Consider the following 15,574-nt stretch of genomic DNA (forward strand, 5'->3'; position numbering starts at 1 on the left):
TAATTTAAATCTCGATCAACTGATGAATAAATAAGTAAAACAAGGTCTATACATACAATGGAATATTCAGACATAAAGAGGAAAGAAGTACTGATACATGCAACAACATGGATAAACCTTGAAAACATTAAGTGAAAGCAAAGCCAGGCATAAAAGATCATTTATAGGAAATGTTCAGAATAGTCAAATCCCTAGAGACAGAACATAGGTTAGTAGTTGCCAGAAGCTGAAAGTGACTCTTAAAGGGTATGGGGTGATGAAAATGTTTGGGAATGAGACAGTGGGGATGGTTGCACAATACTGTGAAAAAAAAAAATGAAAAAAAAAATTATTTTATATGAAAAAAAAATCACTGAATTGTACACTTTAAGGTGACTACAATGGTGAATTTTACATTATACAAATTCTATCTCAACAAAAAAAAGTGGAGGGAAGGACATGTTGTGGGCTGGAATGAGAACTAATGTCCAACAAGTTTCTATGAACATTAGTAACAAGTGTTTTCACAATTGAGGACTATCCTAATATGGTAAACTATACTTGGTGACTACTTCAAAGAAGATTAGTTTCTTCTAACGAAACTCAGGTGACTTTTAAATCCTTCATTTTTATTCAAATAAGTTTTTGTTTATTGTCACTTCATTATTATAAAAATATTATCACAATGATAATTTCATTTTTAAAAAACCTCCCTCTACTTTCAAACAGGAAGAGGTGACTATTAAATCCAAGAGACATTTAAACATCTATGCATTCTGGGAATGGTCAATACACAGAAAATTGTCCTCTCTTACAAATTTTAGCTGTTATAAAGACTAACTCAAGGCATGAGAAATTCTGAAGTTAAAACTCCCAGAACTATGAAGTAACTGGCTCTAACCTACAGACTTCATAAAACATTCTGTATACTTGAACATGCAAAGAAGATCAGCACTTTTCCTCAAAAAACCTCCTTACTCTGCCTAGTTAGAAACCAAACCTAATCTTCATTTTTGCCATGAGATCATTTACACTTCCTAAAGTGCAGGCTCAATGTTTCGCCAATCAGTGGTGGAATGACGGTGCCAAATCAGTTTATTTATAACCACTTCAAAACTATTCAGTGGCTCTATCAGAAATGAACCAGGGAAGGGGAGGTGGGTAGGGGTGAGAGTAGGACAATGGGTAGGAAATTAAAAAAGAAAAATAACATAATATTAAATCTTTTTATTCTTAAGTCTTAGGCCTCAGTGTCAGAAAGTCTAATTATGTTACATCTCCTCTTTGCTGCCCAGTGGTGAGGATTAAAAGGCCATTCTCTTCTGTCTTGAGATCTAAAACTCCCTTCTCTCACCCTGTTTTCTTGGGCCCATGGGCTTTTTTGGCATAGGAGAATCCTAACACGTGAGAGAATTCTGACCTAACAGCCTGAATACTCAGCTTGTGTGGAATTTTTTAAAACTACACCCCTCCCACTTTTCCTTATCATGGAAAAGAGAAACTGAGCCACCTCACTAGGCACATTCAATTTTAGGAGCAGTAAGTTTGCCAGGATCTCAAATATCAGAACCTGAACACTGAGTTATGTGTGGACAGGCAGGAGAACATCATGTCTGAACCACATCATTCAGCACCGACATGTGACCCAGCCTAGAATGCAGAAAGGGTCACCCATGTGTGTGATACCCACTGATTGGATGTCTGAAAATGGGTTACTGATGAACCGCCAAGTATCTTTACTGCATGTCTTTAAAGAGAGGAAGCATCCCTCAACCCTGATTTCCTGAAACCAAGAAGGAAAAAAAGCAAGCATTTGTACTAGAGGTAGGGAGGAACTTTAAGGCTTGGCAATAAAAAGAAAAAAACAAAACACAGAAAACAAATAAATTAAAGAATTGGCACTAAAACTATACATATACACATAGTAATATATAATTATATATAATTATGTATATATATAAGAAGCTGATTTTAAATGATTTAAAAAAATGATCAGTGCCTAAAGTTTTTTTTTTTTTTTTTTTTTTTTTGCATAATCCTTTATTATACTTTTTGGTATGTCTGAAGTTTTGTTTGTAAGAAAAAACTTAAAAAGATACAGACCTTGGTAGGAATAAAATCCTCTAACTAAGTTGGGAACCAAAGTAGAGAAGGGAAATGTTGGTAAGACAGTGAGGGAAAGGGAAAGGGAAAACCAAAAGACAATAAACATGCAGCATAGGACCAGATTATGAGACAGAAACATTAGTGCTAGTCACATAAAATTTAAAGCTCAAGTCAGAAGAATTTTATAGACAGGAAGTTATGTAAAAACTCTTATCATAAGAGGGGGTTCTCAAGTGTATATTTTATAAGCAAATTTTTCATTTTAAAAATACAACAAATGTGCTTGAAGAAAAAGAGGTTAGGTCAACACAAAAGCATCTTGGATAGAACAAAATCTCCACCTTGTGACCATCTAGGTTATTGTTACTAAAGCTTTTGATAAGGTAGTGTTGCATTTTTGCAACTAGAGTTGCAAACCTAGAGGTATATAGAAAAAGCATTTTTTAGTACCTCCCTCAGGACAAGATGAAATTAAGCTGAAGAATTATGCTTCATACTTGACAGGATCTACCCCTGTCCTGCATTAAAGATATGACTTTCTAGAGATTGGCAGTACTAAGAATGATACAATTCCCTCCTGAGAAGGAATTTGATAATATTGAACCTATAGGTCTATGAAGTTTTAGACATTATGACTCTAAAATCCAAAATGCGTGAACTCTGATCATTCAATTCACCAATAACAAGGAAGTTTATGAAATTTAGGGCAATCTGGAAGATAATAATTTCTAGCCCTAGGAAAACAATGCCTTAATGCTCTTATTCTTTCTCTGAACTCAGAAATGTCTATAATTAATTATTCCACAAGAGACATTTTCCAGTGGTCAGCAAGTGCTACTTATATTTCAATTTTCTCCACTTGACTTCAAATTGACAGCATTAAGTTTCTTAGCCTATAGTAGTCACTTTAGAACCACTGTTTATTTAAAATGTAAAAAAAGAAATTATAAATTTCTGTAACAGAAATGGGAAATCTGTAAAATAAATAAATAAATGAATAAATAATGCTATTAAAGATATACAAAACTGACAAAGCAACCACATCTATTTCAATAGCCTGAAGATTGGCCACTTAGAGGACAGTAAAGAACACAATTATTACACGAATATTTTTGAGTGAGTGTTTTTTGCAAGTGTGATTCAGGGGTAAGATTCTAGGATCCAAACACTGTGTTTTGAATGAGAGTTTGAAAACACAGGGCAGAAAGGCAGAACAGCATGTTTTTCCAGGAAGCAGGACAAAGTACTTAAGATTCTTTCCAGTCTTCTGAATTCTCAACTTCCTGATAATCTGTAAAACTGTTGGAGGATATGGATTGTCAATTTCTGAGAAGCTGACCATGAAAGTGTGATATCTTCTGTCAGAATCAGAGTGAAGTTTTGGCTATATTAAGAGGCAAGAAGCAATTTTTACTAAACATCTGATACAGAAAAGTTAAAGTATGTGTTTACATTAACCTTACCTCATCTTGGACAGAAGAAATATTTGCAAGAATACTTCAGCCTCACCTTTGTGGGGAAAGTTTGGTAACTTACCTTCCAGATGTAGGCAGCTTCATCACTTGAGCCACTGACTAAAAACTGGTCATCTGGACTAATACTGGACTTAACATAAAAGGTAGAGTTCTGATGTCCATTGAAGATAGCCACTGCCAGAGGGAAAAAAAAAATCAAATTACTTGGCTCTTGTTATTTCCAGTTTTCAAATAAATGCAGAGTATACATGTTCTAACAAGTTTTATTAGTGTACTGATTACTGAAGCAGATGGTCAAGCTAGTCACCAAATAAAAAAGAACTGGACATTGGCAGGAAAAGAATGGAAATCCTAGAAAGAGGCTTTATATTAGACCCAATCTCACAATCTAAGCCCAAATACTTGGTATGGAGCTGGCTATAGAGAAGAAAGTGATGAAAAATATTCTTAAAGGACAAGAATGGAGCTGGGGTTCAATCCTTTAGTAAAATGCCTTTATTAGACCCTCTCTCCCCACCCCAGGCTAGGTTTTTTCTGCTGGATTCAACATTGGTCTTTCCTCCTCTTAGACTTATCTTAAGGATAAATTTCATAAATATCACTTTCTTTCCTCACTAGACCTTATAATGCTTTGAACAGAGATCTTCAAACATTTGTTGTATGAATAGGTAAAAATCAATGAAAGGAGAGTTAAGATTTATGGATAGCTTATCTAAGATGTGGTAACCTTAAATTTAGCACTTTAAATAGGCTGAACAGTAGAACTGGCCAGTGGGGTAAGCTATATATTCTTATGTAAGATACTCCAACTAGGTTAGGTTTAGACTTCTCACTATCCAATCTAGCATGTGCTTGACAAGTTCTTTTATCCTAAGGAGACCAAAACCTGAGGCCTCTGGCATCAGAATACTACTAGGAAATAAAAGAAAAAAATCTCAGTCATTAGAAAATTTAAGGATACATTTAGGCAGGAAAAAATATTTCACTCTAATCTTCTAACGGAGGGGAAAAAAGAATTATTAAGGGACTTAACAGCTTTCTGTAAGTACTCACAAAAATCCCTTCTTTTTGCTAGAATAACACTGGAAAAGAAACTTTGTATTTATAGCCCTTTAAGAAAAAGCCTGCACATCAAATAACCCCCATATCAAATACTATTACTGTGAAAGTTAAGCAGGATATGAATCAATTCAGATACACATATTATAGAGCTACTATGATAGATAAATCCCCACAAAATAAACAGGCTCCTTTATTCTGACTACAACTCCAAAACTACAATTGTTCATCTTTCTCAACTCTTAGCTATGAATGGAAAATTGTAGACCAAATTTCCCACTAAACTCGTAAGTATTCATTGCCCTCTGCTGGTCTAAGAAAGCCAACATTAAGTAGACAGTAAATGTTTTAAACCATGTGAAAAATCCTTCTAAAACCTATATTGGCTTTAATTAGTTTAATTTAATCTTTGACAGTTTGGGCTTTTAAAATGCTTCATTAAATGCTTCATTTAATGACTTCAGAGTCATCTTTATGAACATCACTTAGTGTAATAAAATGCTGTGAATTAAAAGTATAGGAGAGTATTGAGTATTGAATATTGAGTCCAGGACCCTTTCTAAAGTTTTGAAAAAGACGAGCAATTACTAGATGTGTCACACACACACACACACACACACACACACACACGTCTATCTTTCAATTTCTAAGGAACATACCTATCTATCTACCTACCTACCTATCTATATATGAGAGCCAATCAAATTATTTCAGGAGCACAGGAAAAAGGTCACTAAATTATTAGTAAAGTGGCCTTGGGCATATTTGTTTTAATGGCAGAAGAACAACTAAATTCAAAGCCCCTTTTGGTGCCACACTATAACAAAATGATACAGAAAGAGCTCTTGGACATCTGATAATATAATTAGGCTTTTATCTTTTAGGGAAAAATTTTAAAGAGTCTGTTTTATATGGCTAAATAAATCAGAAGTTGTCCCAAGGTCTAATTCCGTTCATGAAGACAGCAACAAGCAAAGTTATAAAACCTCTTCCCTTTTCCAAATACTCTTATTCTTGTTTAGACAACGTTAGACCTAACCCAGGGCATTGAAAATACCAACTGGGTAACTGCCACAGATACCAAAGTCCTAACAATGGCTAGGTGGTCAGTCTTTAGAAACTTCCCTAAGAGCCAAGATAAATTCTGTACTTTTTTTTTTTTTTTGCGGTACGCGGGCCTCTCACTGTTGTGGCCTTTCCTGTTGCGGAGCACAGGCTCCAGACGCACAGGCTCAGCGGCCATGGCTCACGGGCCCAGCCGCTCCGCGGCATGTGGGATCTTCCCGGACCGGGGCACGAACCCGTGTCCCCTGCATCGGCAGGCGGACTCTCAACCACTGCGCCACCAGGGAAGCCCAATTCTGTACTCTTTTAAGATTTCTTTTTTATCAACACATCTTACTTTATTGGGAACTGGGTAGCTCTAGGGGTTGGTTATAGAATTCAAAGTCAGTTTCTGACAGAGCTATACCTGAGAAGTAGGTTACAAAATATGCAGCTTGCTTAAATAATTGATAATGTTCTTAAAATGGTGAAATTCAAATAACCCTCTTAGAGTATGCCCGAAAAACTTTGATTTTTTAAAATGTCATTTATCAGCTTTAAAGTCAGATTCCACTTATAATTTTCTTGAATAAAAAGGTGAGGTTAGGGAAAACATCCAGAGGTCCCCTAATTTTAATGAACAGCTCCCAAATAGGACAAAACCTGGGCAGAACAGCCTTCTCTATCCCACAAAAATTGAGATAATTTTAAGTATATCCAAAGGGGTATAATTTCGGGAGAGACTCATTATTAAGTTACCACATAGAGCAAGATTCTGTTCACTTGTGAAATTATCACAAGGTAAATGCACCTATGAAAACATCACTGGAACTAATCGAAGACCCCAAAGTCCTTATATGTCTTCATAAATTTGTACAGAAAAAAAAGAAAATCAACATTAAATTCTCATTAACAAAAAAAAAACCATATTAGTTTCCAGGAAAGAGAATCTGAATGGCTAAGCTTCTACCTGGAGAAGTCTTTAATCCAGTCATATTGAACATGTAGATGTTGTCATCTGTGCAGTTAGCAAATAAAGTAGAGCCAGTAGAATCCAAAATCAGACTTGAGTATCCTAGAAAAAGGAAACTTTAGTTAGCATGTGCTGATGAAGGAGAGTAGAACTGAGGTGAAAATGATCTTTTTAGATCATTTCACAAGAAGAATCATCAGAATTCTTCTTCCCTAAAGTATATACAAACCAAAATTATTCTTGGGAGTTTCTATCTTTTGAACTTCAAAAAGATACTTCCATATATTAGTTTCTCAGGTCAACAGAGAATAATAGTTGCTGAAAACTAGCTTGATATTTATTTGAAAAATTTTAACAAAAACTTACATATCCAAAAAAGCCCTACAAAAAAATCCTAATGAATACGCAAAGGCTTACCTAGTTTTCGAGTGCTGCTACCTGGGTACAGGAAAGACTTGGATGCTATGGGTTCTTGCCGATAAGCAGTATAATTCTTACGTAAATCCCATATTTTGATTACCCTAAAAACCAAGGTAAAGAAATAGTTATTTTGTAGTCCTTCTCCAACACCAATCAGTTGCAACTACGTCTGAACATGAAATGACTTTTTTTTTTTTTTTTGCGGTACGCAGACCTCACCGCTGCGGCCTCTCCTGTTGCGGAGCACAGTCTCCGGACGCGCAGGCTCAGCGGCCATGGCTTACGGGCCCAGCCGCTCCGCGGCATGTTAGATCCTCCCGGACCAGGGCACGAACCTGTGTCCCCTGCATCGGCAGGCAGACTGTCAACCACTGTGACACCAGGGAAGCCCGTTAAATGACTTTTAATCTAATTCCTCTGGCACATCAACCAGGTACAGTGAGGATATGTCATGGGGAAACAGATTGAACTATCTCATACTCTTGTCTCCAATGTCAGGCTAACAATTCTGGCAGAACGGAAACAGATGTGATCTGACCCACTGATGGGTTGCCCTGAGTTTACTTCAAGGGAGCGGAAAAGGAAGATGAAGGTTGACTGCTGATAGTCATTGTTTCATTGTTTTCAGAAAAAAGCACTTCCTAAGCCTTTAACATTCTGCATGTAACCTTTGGCATCATTAAGTATTAAGCTCTGTCCCTGTGGTTATATCTCTATATATTAACTCCTTAAGTAATCTAGTCTAAACAAATTTTCCTGTGAAATAAAGTATTTTTTCATTTCATCTATTGGAATAATTTTCTTAATTTTCTACATCTACTTTGTAGGCAACTTGAAAACACAAGCTTGGTTATAAAAGGGAAGTATCCTTGGAAGCAAAGCTTTCACAGCCATTTACAAATATAACTGATAACCTTTAGATAATTCTACATTTGTGCCTGAGAATTCAGTCCACAGAAGAGTTTAAGTGTCCATAGGACACAATAGAAATTCTAGTTTTAAACCATCATATTTTTAAATTAAAACTTCTGAAGGGAGGGATGTCTTGGGAGATATAATGGGCAAAAACGGGGCAAAGAAGAGAATTTTAAAAAGAAAGAGCCCCTATACTCAATGAACTTAAATTCCAACAAAGCAAACAATCAAGAAGTATCACAAACTTATTTGGAAGCCAAAAATTCAGAGCAATCATAGAAGGAAAGTATGTGAAAGTCTTTAGGCCTATCAATCTAGTTAGATTGCTCCCAGAAATGCCAGTTACATACCCAGAATCAGATTCCTCCTTTTAGGATATTACTAAACCAGAGAAGATAAAATCCAAAATACAGTCGTACCTCATTTTACTGTGCTTTGCTTTATTGTGCTTTGCAGATATTGCGTTCTTTTACAAATTGAAGGTTTGTGGCAAGTCTATAGGTGCCATTTTTCCAAAAGCATCTTTTCACTTCATGTTTCTGTGCCACATTTTGCTAATTCTCCCAATGCTTCATTTTTTTCATCATTATTATATTTGTTATAGTGATCTGTGATTAGTGATCTTTGATGTTACTATTGTAATTGTTTTGGCATTTTTTAGCAAATATTTTTATATTAAGGTCTGTATATTGATTATTTTAGACATAATGCTATCGCACACTTAGTAGACTCTAACGTAAATATAACTATATAGTAATATAATAAACTATAATGTACTAATATAAATACAGCATAATATAAATATAACTTTTATATATACTGGGAAACCAAAAAAATTCGTGACTCACTTTATTGCGATATTAGCTTTATTGCAGTGGTCTGGAACCAAACCTGCAATATCTCTGATATATGCCTGTAACAGAAATTTTGCTCCTCAAAATAAGAATCTTTGATTAAATTACACTGCACAGACAAGCAAGTTACCCAGCCAGCTTCTCTATAATAGCAGCAGCAGCCAACACTCCTCCTATGTGCTAGAAATGTGCTAAGTGTGATACATTATCTCATTTAATTATTTGAGCAAGAGTCCTAACTAGATATTTTCCAGTGTGATCTGTAATTCCTCTTCTCAGCTGGGTCACTATGTTGAAAGTTAAAAGCACACACATTGAATTATAATGGGTCTAGGTGACTTCCCCATCACAGTTCATGAAAGACAGCTCACCAAAAGAACCAAGAAATAAAGACTCGTCTTACCCATCCACGGCTCCTGCTGAGACTAATGTATTCTCATCTTGAAAGAGGACCACAGTAACACTCTGCTGGAAATCCTACAGCACAAGGAAGAAAAAGAAAAGAAGGAAATCCTATTTTGGGTATAACAATTTTCACTATCAAGAGACCAAGGTGCTAAAATGATGGTTTTTTTCCCCTAAACTGAGTATGACTAGATTTTGCCCTTCCAACAATCCTAGTCAGATATATATGCAGACCAAGAAGTAATTTTAGCAAGAAAATGATCTAAACATCATGTTATATTACATAGTATGAACACTTTGACTCGTATTCAAGAAAAAACTGGTTATTAACACAAGATTTTAGTACTTGTCTAAGTCTACTGGCTCTACTTGAAATCATCCCTACTGTCTATCCTTAGGAACCTCATTTAACCTGTACCTGTTTCATCTATAAAATGTTGCCGTCTATCCAGATGGTCATATATGAGTGTCTAAAGAATTGTGATTGAAAGATGGTTACCTGCTCTGAAAAATCTAAAGGAGCTAGTAGTTTTACCTCCTAATTGCTGTTAAGTTTTCTTGGCTAAGAATCTGATGAAAAGTCTGAAATGTTACTCATTTTAACTTCATCTGGCCTCCAAAAACCACATGCTAACCCTGTCAGTTTCCATTCATGCCCATGTAATTTTAAGTCCTAATGTTCTAGCAACCACACGTCCCCAAAATATTAACTAAGACTCTACAGACCAAGAATACTAGCAAAATAAACAAATTCAAGTAAGAACACTGGTGATTTTTCTTAAAGAAAAAAGCTGTATTATGGGCATTGTTTGAGCTTTGACTATAATATGCTAAAGAGGTACTATATTTTACCCCAATATTTCTCAAAATATTTTATAATCTTTTTGCCAAATATTAAAAAAAATAAAATTTAAAAACCCATATCTTTTCTGCAGTTTGTATTATGAAAATATCAACAGGTATTCCTTTCCCCTACAGAAAACTGTATCACGGTACTTAATATGCTTCTTCAAAATACCCATCTCCCTTTCCTAATGCATCACATCATACTGTAGATGATGTGTATGCATGGAGATCTCTAGGGATGAGTCTCAGGAAACTGAATTTTTAACATATTCTCCAAGTGACTCTGTTGCACACTAGAGTTTGAGTACCAGTACCGTAGGTACTGAACTGGTATTAAGCAATAAACCAGTGACATCAAGAGGAAATGAAGATTCTCATTCATCGACTGAATCTCTAGCTCTTATTTTATGCCCAACAAATTCCCTAAAATGAAACTCTATGCTACTGTCAAGATCTGCACACATGTATATAGCTATAAAACCTTACCACAGAAGGAGCAAGCCCTTTTGAATTCTGTTTCTTCTTAGGTTTTGAAGGGGTTTGCTTGTCTAAGGTATTGTGAGCTCCACTGATTTGATTCACTTGCCTATAAAATCCATCTGAAAAACATTCCAAGGTAGATGGTTTAGGTTTCAGAACTTTATTCCCATGCTGAATGTAACATTTACATATAAGATGTCAAAATTAATTATATTCTTTATTAAATTAGTGAAATTAGAAGCCAGCAGGGCTACTGTACTACATCTCTTGTGGTGAGATTATGATGTATAAAAAGGAAATAAGCACATGGATATTTATAGCAGCTTTATTCATAACTGCCAAAACTTGGAAGCAACCAAGATATCCTTCAGTAGGGGAATGTATGAATAAAATTGTGGTATATGTAGACAATGATATATTATTCTGTGCTTAAAAAAAAAAAAAAGAGAGATACCAAGCCATAAACAGACCTTAAATACATATTACTAAGTGAGAGAAGGCAATCTGAAAAGGCTACATACTGTATGATTCCAATTATATGACATTCTGGGAAAGGCAAAACCATGGAGATAGTAAAAGATCAGTGATTTCTAGAGGTTAGGGGGGGCGTGCAGGATGAATAGGTAGAACACAGAGGACTTTTAGGGCAGAGAAACTTTTCTGTATGATACTATAATGGTAGGTATATGTCACCATACGTTTGTCACAACCAAGAGAATGTATAATACCAAGAGTGAACCATAATGTAAAGTACAGATGTACACTGGGTGATGATGATGTGTCAGAGTAGGTTCACCAATCGTAACAAATGTCCATTGGACATGATGACAGTGGGAGAGGCTGTGTGGGGACAGGAGGTATATCAGAGAGAACTCTTTGTACATTCTGTTCAATTTTGCTGTGTATCTAAAATTGCTCTAAAAAATAGTCTATTAAAAATAAGTTTTTTAAAAAAAAAGTGAAGCAGGGAGATGATCATTGCTTTCTGCTTAATGGCATCATGGGGCAATGTGAGTATAATTATATTTAATTTAATCCAATTCTTTAAAGCTCCCAAATTTTTAAAAGTAAAATAAAAGATCATGTACTAATCATTTCAATTCCATCAATAATTTAGGTAAATGGCATTATAGTTCAGAAGACAATATGAGGTTAGTATGGAGGGTAATACTTAAAACAATCACTAAGATCCTGAGAACTGAACAGAGCAGAATTGGGGTTTATGAACATGTGCCCCCTGGCGGTAATCAGGTGAAATAGTTGATTCTTTCATTCAGAATTATTATGGGGCAATCCCACATATATCAAAATTAAAATGGAACTAGATTACCTTTTTTGTTGCACCTGGTGTCCCAGACCATAATGTTGCCATCTCTTCCACCTGTACAGAAGACAGCTGCAGACACATAAACAGTATCAAGACGTTAACAAAACCAGTCAGTGACACATATATTTCAATTTAAATTTCCTAGAGTATCTATTATATGTTAGGTACTGTAATTGGCACTGGAGATTAAAAATGATAAAATATATAGCTCAACACAAATAAGAAAACAAAGCTGTGAAGGGAAAGGATTATAAAGAACTCAAAATGCTTATGTTGAGCAAAAACTTGATAGAATAATCCCTCTCTGTAAATTTTCTTTAAAACCACATGAAATACTATACTATAAAGTTGTAGTAAGAATAACGATAAATAAGCAATAACCAAAATATACTGAGTGCTTATTAAGTTTTAGACACTATCCTAAGTGCTTTTTTATAAATGACCTCAATCCTTGTTATCAACCTTATTAGGTGGGGATTATTATCCCCATTTTACAGATAAGCAAACTAAGGCATAGGGAGGATATGTAACTTGCAAAGGTTATTATTTTTGGCAGTATGTATCCAGAGCCCATATTCCAAACCTCCAAGATGTATTGTCTCAGTATAAAGATACAAACCAGATCCACATAAAGTTTGTGAAAGGGGTTGCCTCTGGGAATGGAAGGAGGGCAGTGAGATCGGAGGAGGGAACACAGGGGAACTCCAGTTTATCTGTCATACTTTATTCTTTAATCTTAAACCAAAAAATTCTGCTTCCTGTATGAAAGAGTGAGCACTTATCAAATTAATCCACCTACATTAGCTGTAAACTAATGCAGGTGGATTAATTTGATAAGTGCTCTGGTCAAAATACAAAAAACAGCTACTTGAGGGTCATATTGAGATTGACCAAAAACATACAATTTTTGTAAGGGAGTGAACACCTGAAGCAAGTGACTGGCCTAGGGTAAGTTCCTGATTTTTTTTGGTTTTCACAATTGTAGCATAAGAACCCGGCAGCCAAAGTGCTAACAAAAAGACCATCTTTCAAGCCTGAGGAACTAGGAAAAGAGGACAGGGGCAACAAGAGCTGCCAGAGGAAGTGGGGAAGCCTGGAGAGAGCAGAGAAAGGGAAACCCTAATTCTGTGTTTAAACTTAGCTCAAGTCTCTGGCTGACCCCCAAACCATATGTGCATAGGAAAGCTAAAAGCAGCTTGCAACTAAGGCTTAAATTAAAGAACTGAATTGAGATCCAATCTTCTGAACTGACTGCCTTCCCACAGGTTTGACATTATGCTATTTGAGTCTAAATGATTTAACTGCCTGTTAAAACAAAAACACCAACTCTTTCCTGAGCAACATAACAGAATTCAGAGTCCAACACACCATTCCCAATGCCCAGGGTATGATCTTAAATTACTTGCCATATACAGAGCCAGGAAAATGCATCATTCTCAAGGGAAAAGAAATCAACAGAGGCCGGCCTCAAAACAACCCAGATGTTGATTTATCAGGTCTGGTTGTAAAACAGATATGACTGTCAAGTGAAATAAGGAGACACTCATAATCAATGAAAAGATGAGAAATCTCAGCAGAGTAACAAACAGAACTTATTGAAAACAAATGGAAATTTTAGAACCCAAGCCCACAACTTCTGAAATGATAAAATTCACTGGATAGGCTTAAGAGCAGAATGGAGAGAACAGAGGAAAAAGTCTATGAACTTGAAGACAGATCAACAGAAATCATTCAATCTGAGGAAGAGAGAAAAATAAGATTGAACATTATGTGAAGTGAAAGAAGCCAACAATATACTGTGTGGTTCCATTTATACGAAGGTGCAGAAGAGGCAAATTATAGAGAGAGAAAGTAGTTCAGTGGTTGTGTAGGGCTGGTAAGATGGAAAGTACTGCTAACAAGTTCTGGTTTCTTTTTGGGTTGATGGAAACATTCTAAACTTAGATTGTGGTGATGGCTGCATAACTCTATAAGAAAATTAAAAACCAGTTAAATGTACACATTAAATGGGTGAATTTTATGGGGTGTTAATTATATCTTAAATTTAAGAAAATTGAAAAAGATGAACAAAGCTTCAAGGATTCATGCGACAATTTCAAAAAGTCTAATACATGAGTAATTGGAGACCCAGGAGAAAAAATTGGGCAGAAAAAATATTTCAAGAAATCACGGCAGAAAAATTCTCAGATTCAGTGACACATATTTGTAAATTTACAAATTGCCTCAAACAGGATAATTTTGAAGGGAACCATGCCTAGATGCATCACAGTCAAACTGCTGAAAACCAAGACAGAAAATCCTGAAGGCAGTCAGGAAAAACAACATATTACATACAGGGAAATGATTCAAATGACCACAGAGTTCTCAACAGAAACCATGTAAGACAGTGGAACAACACCTTCAAGTAATGAAAGGAAAAACCCTGTCAACCTGGATTTTATATCCAACAAAAATATCCTTTAATAATGAAAATGAAATAAAGACATTTTCATATAAAGGAAAACAAAGGAGATTAATTACAACCAGACTCAAACTTTAAGAAATGTTAAGGGACGTTCTTCAGGATGAAGAGAAATGATTTCAGAGGACAGGGGAAAGATGGTGCTGCTGGGGGAAATCATGAGTTCAGTTTTGGGTATATTGAACTTGAAGTGCTTGTAGGAAAAGTGAAAGCTGGAAATACAATCTGGTTCAATATAAGTGGAGCAAAAAACAAAACAAAATTGGAATAGATGAAACTGTCCAGGGAGAAGGTACAGACTGAAAGGAAAAGATGGCCAAAAACCAAATCCTGGGCCATGTCAACACTTCAAGTTAGGTAAAGAAGTGGAGTTCACAAAAGCAATTATGAAGGAATAAACAGAAATACTGAGAACCAGAGGGGGTGGTATCACAGATTCCAAGGAAGAAAACAATTTTCATGAATTTTAAAATAACTTGCCAGAAGTGTCAAATATTGAACAAGTAGAAGGCAGGGTGATTTCAGGAAGAGAGATGGAATGGATTGAACCAAACTGAGATGAGGACATTTAACCAGGTTTTGATTACTCTTAAGAAACTTAGAAGAGATAGGAGATAAGAAAGGATGATAGCTGAAGGAGAATACAAGGTTAAGATGTTTCTTTCTGGACAGGCCACAGATATGCTTGAGTTTTTCCTATGGAGAAAGACCCAAGAGAAGGAAAGCTTGAAGACAGAGGAGCTGTGGGGATGTAAGTGATAGCATAAGGTCTTGGGGTGGATCAAGAATGTTTCTTAACCTTAGGTGCACACTGGAATCCCTTGAGGAATTTTAACAAAATAGACGCCTGGCCCACCTCCTAGAGAATCACACTTAATTGGTATTTTAAAAAACCTCCCCAATGTGTATAACTGAGTCTTTGCTATACAGCAGAAATTAACATAAGGTTGTAAATCAACTATATTTCAATAAAAACAAAACAAAACACCTCCCTAGGTGACTAATGAGTCAGGGTTGAGAAACAGTGCCCTAGGAAGAAGGATTCGCCTTGAACTGGAGAATAAAGAATGAGAAAGAAGGTACAAATTTGAAGATAAGTTTGTAGGAGGGGAAATAGAAGAACACTTATAATTATTTTTAATTACCCACTAGAAGTTCTAACACTCATTTTATCACACAAAACACACATCTGTGAGTAACTGACAATTAGAGATGAAAATATTTTCCATG

The 15,574-nt window shown here is 35.6% G+C and overlaps 1 protein-coding gene across 1 annotated transcript in view; it reads right to left on the bottom strand.

The window, feature by feature from the left end:
- Positions 1 to 15,574, bottom strand: part of DTL (denticleless E3 ubiquitin protein ligase homolog) — a 38,227-nt gene that overhangs the window by 13,164 nt on the left and 9,489 nt on the right. The window contains exons 6-11 of the mRNA XM_059076091.2: positions 11,887 to 11,952; positions 10,563 to 10,675; positions 9,229 to 9,302; positions 7,054 to 7,157; positions 6,634 to 6,738; positions 3,622 to 3,734 (exon numbers count right to left, since the gene is read on the bottom strand). Coding sequence (XP_058932074.1) covers positions 3,622 to 3,734; positions 6,634 to 6,738; positions 7,054 to 7,157; positions 9,229 to 9,302; positions 10,563 to 10,675; positions 11,887 to 11,952 — 575 coding nt within the window. The remainder of the gene's footprint in view (positions 1 to 3,621; positions 3,735 to 6,633; positions 6,739 to 7,053; positions 7,158 to 9,228; positions 9,303 to 10,562; positions 10,676 to 11,886; positions 11,953 to 15,574) is intronic.

Source organism: Kogia breviceps, chromosome 1, assembly GCF_026419965.1.
Source record: "Kogia breviceps isolate mKogBre1 chromosome 1, mKogBre1 haplotype 1, whole genome shotgun sequence".
Lineage (NCBI taxonomy): Eukaryota > Metazoa > Chordata > Mammalia > Artiodactyla > Physeteridae > Kogia > Kogia breviceps.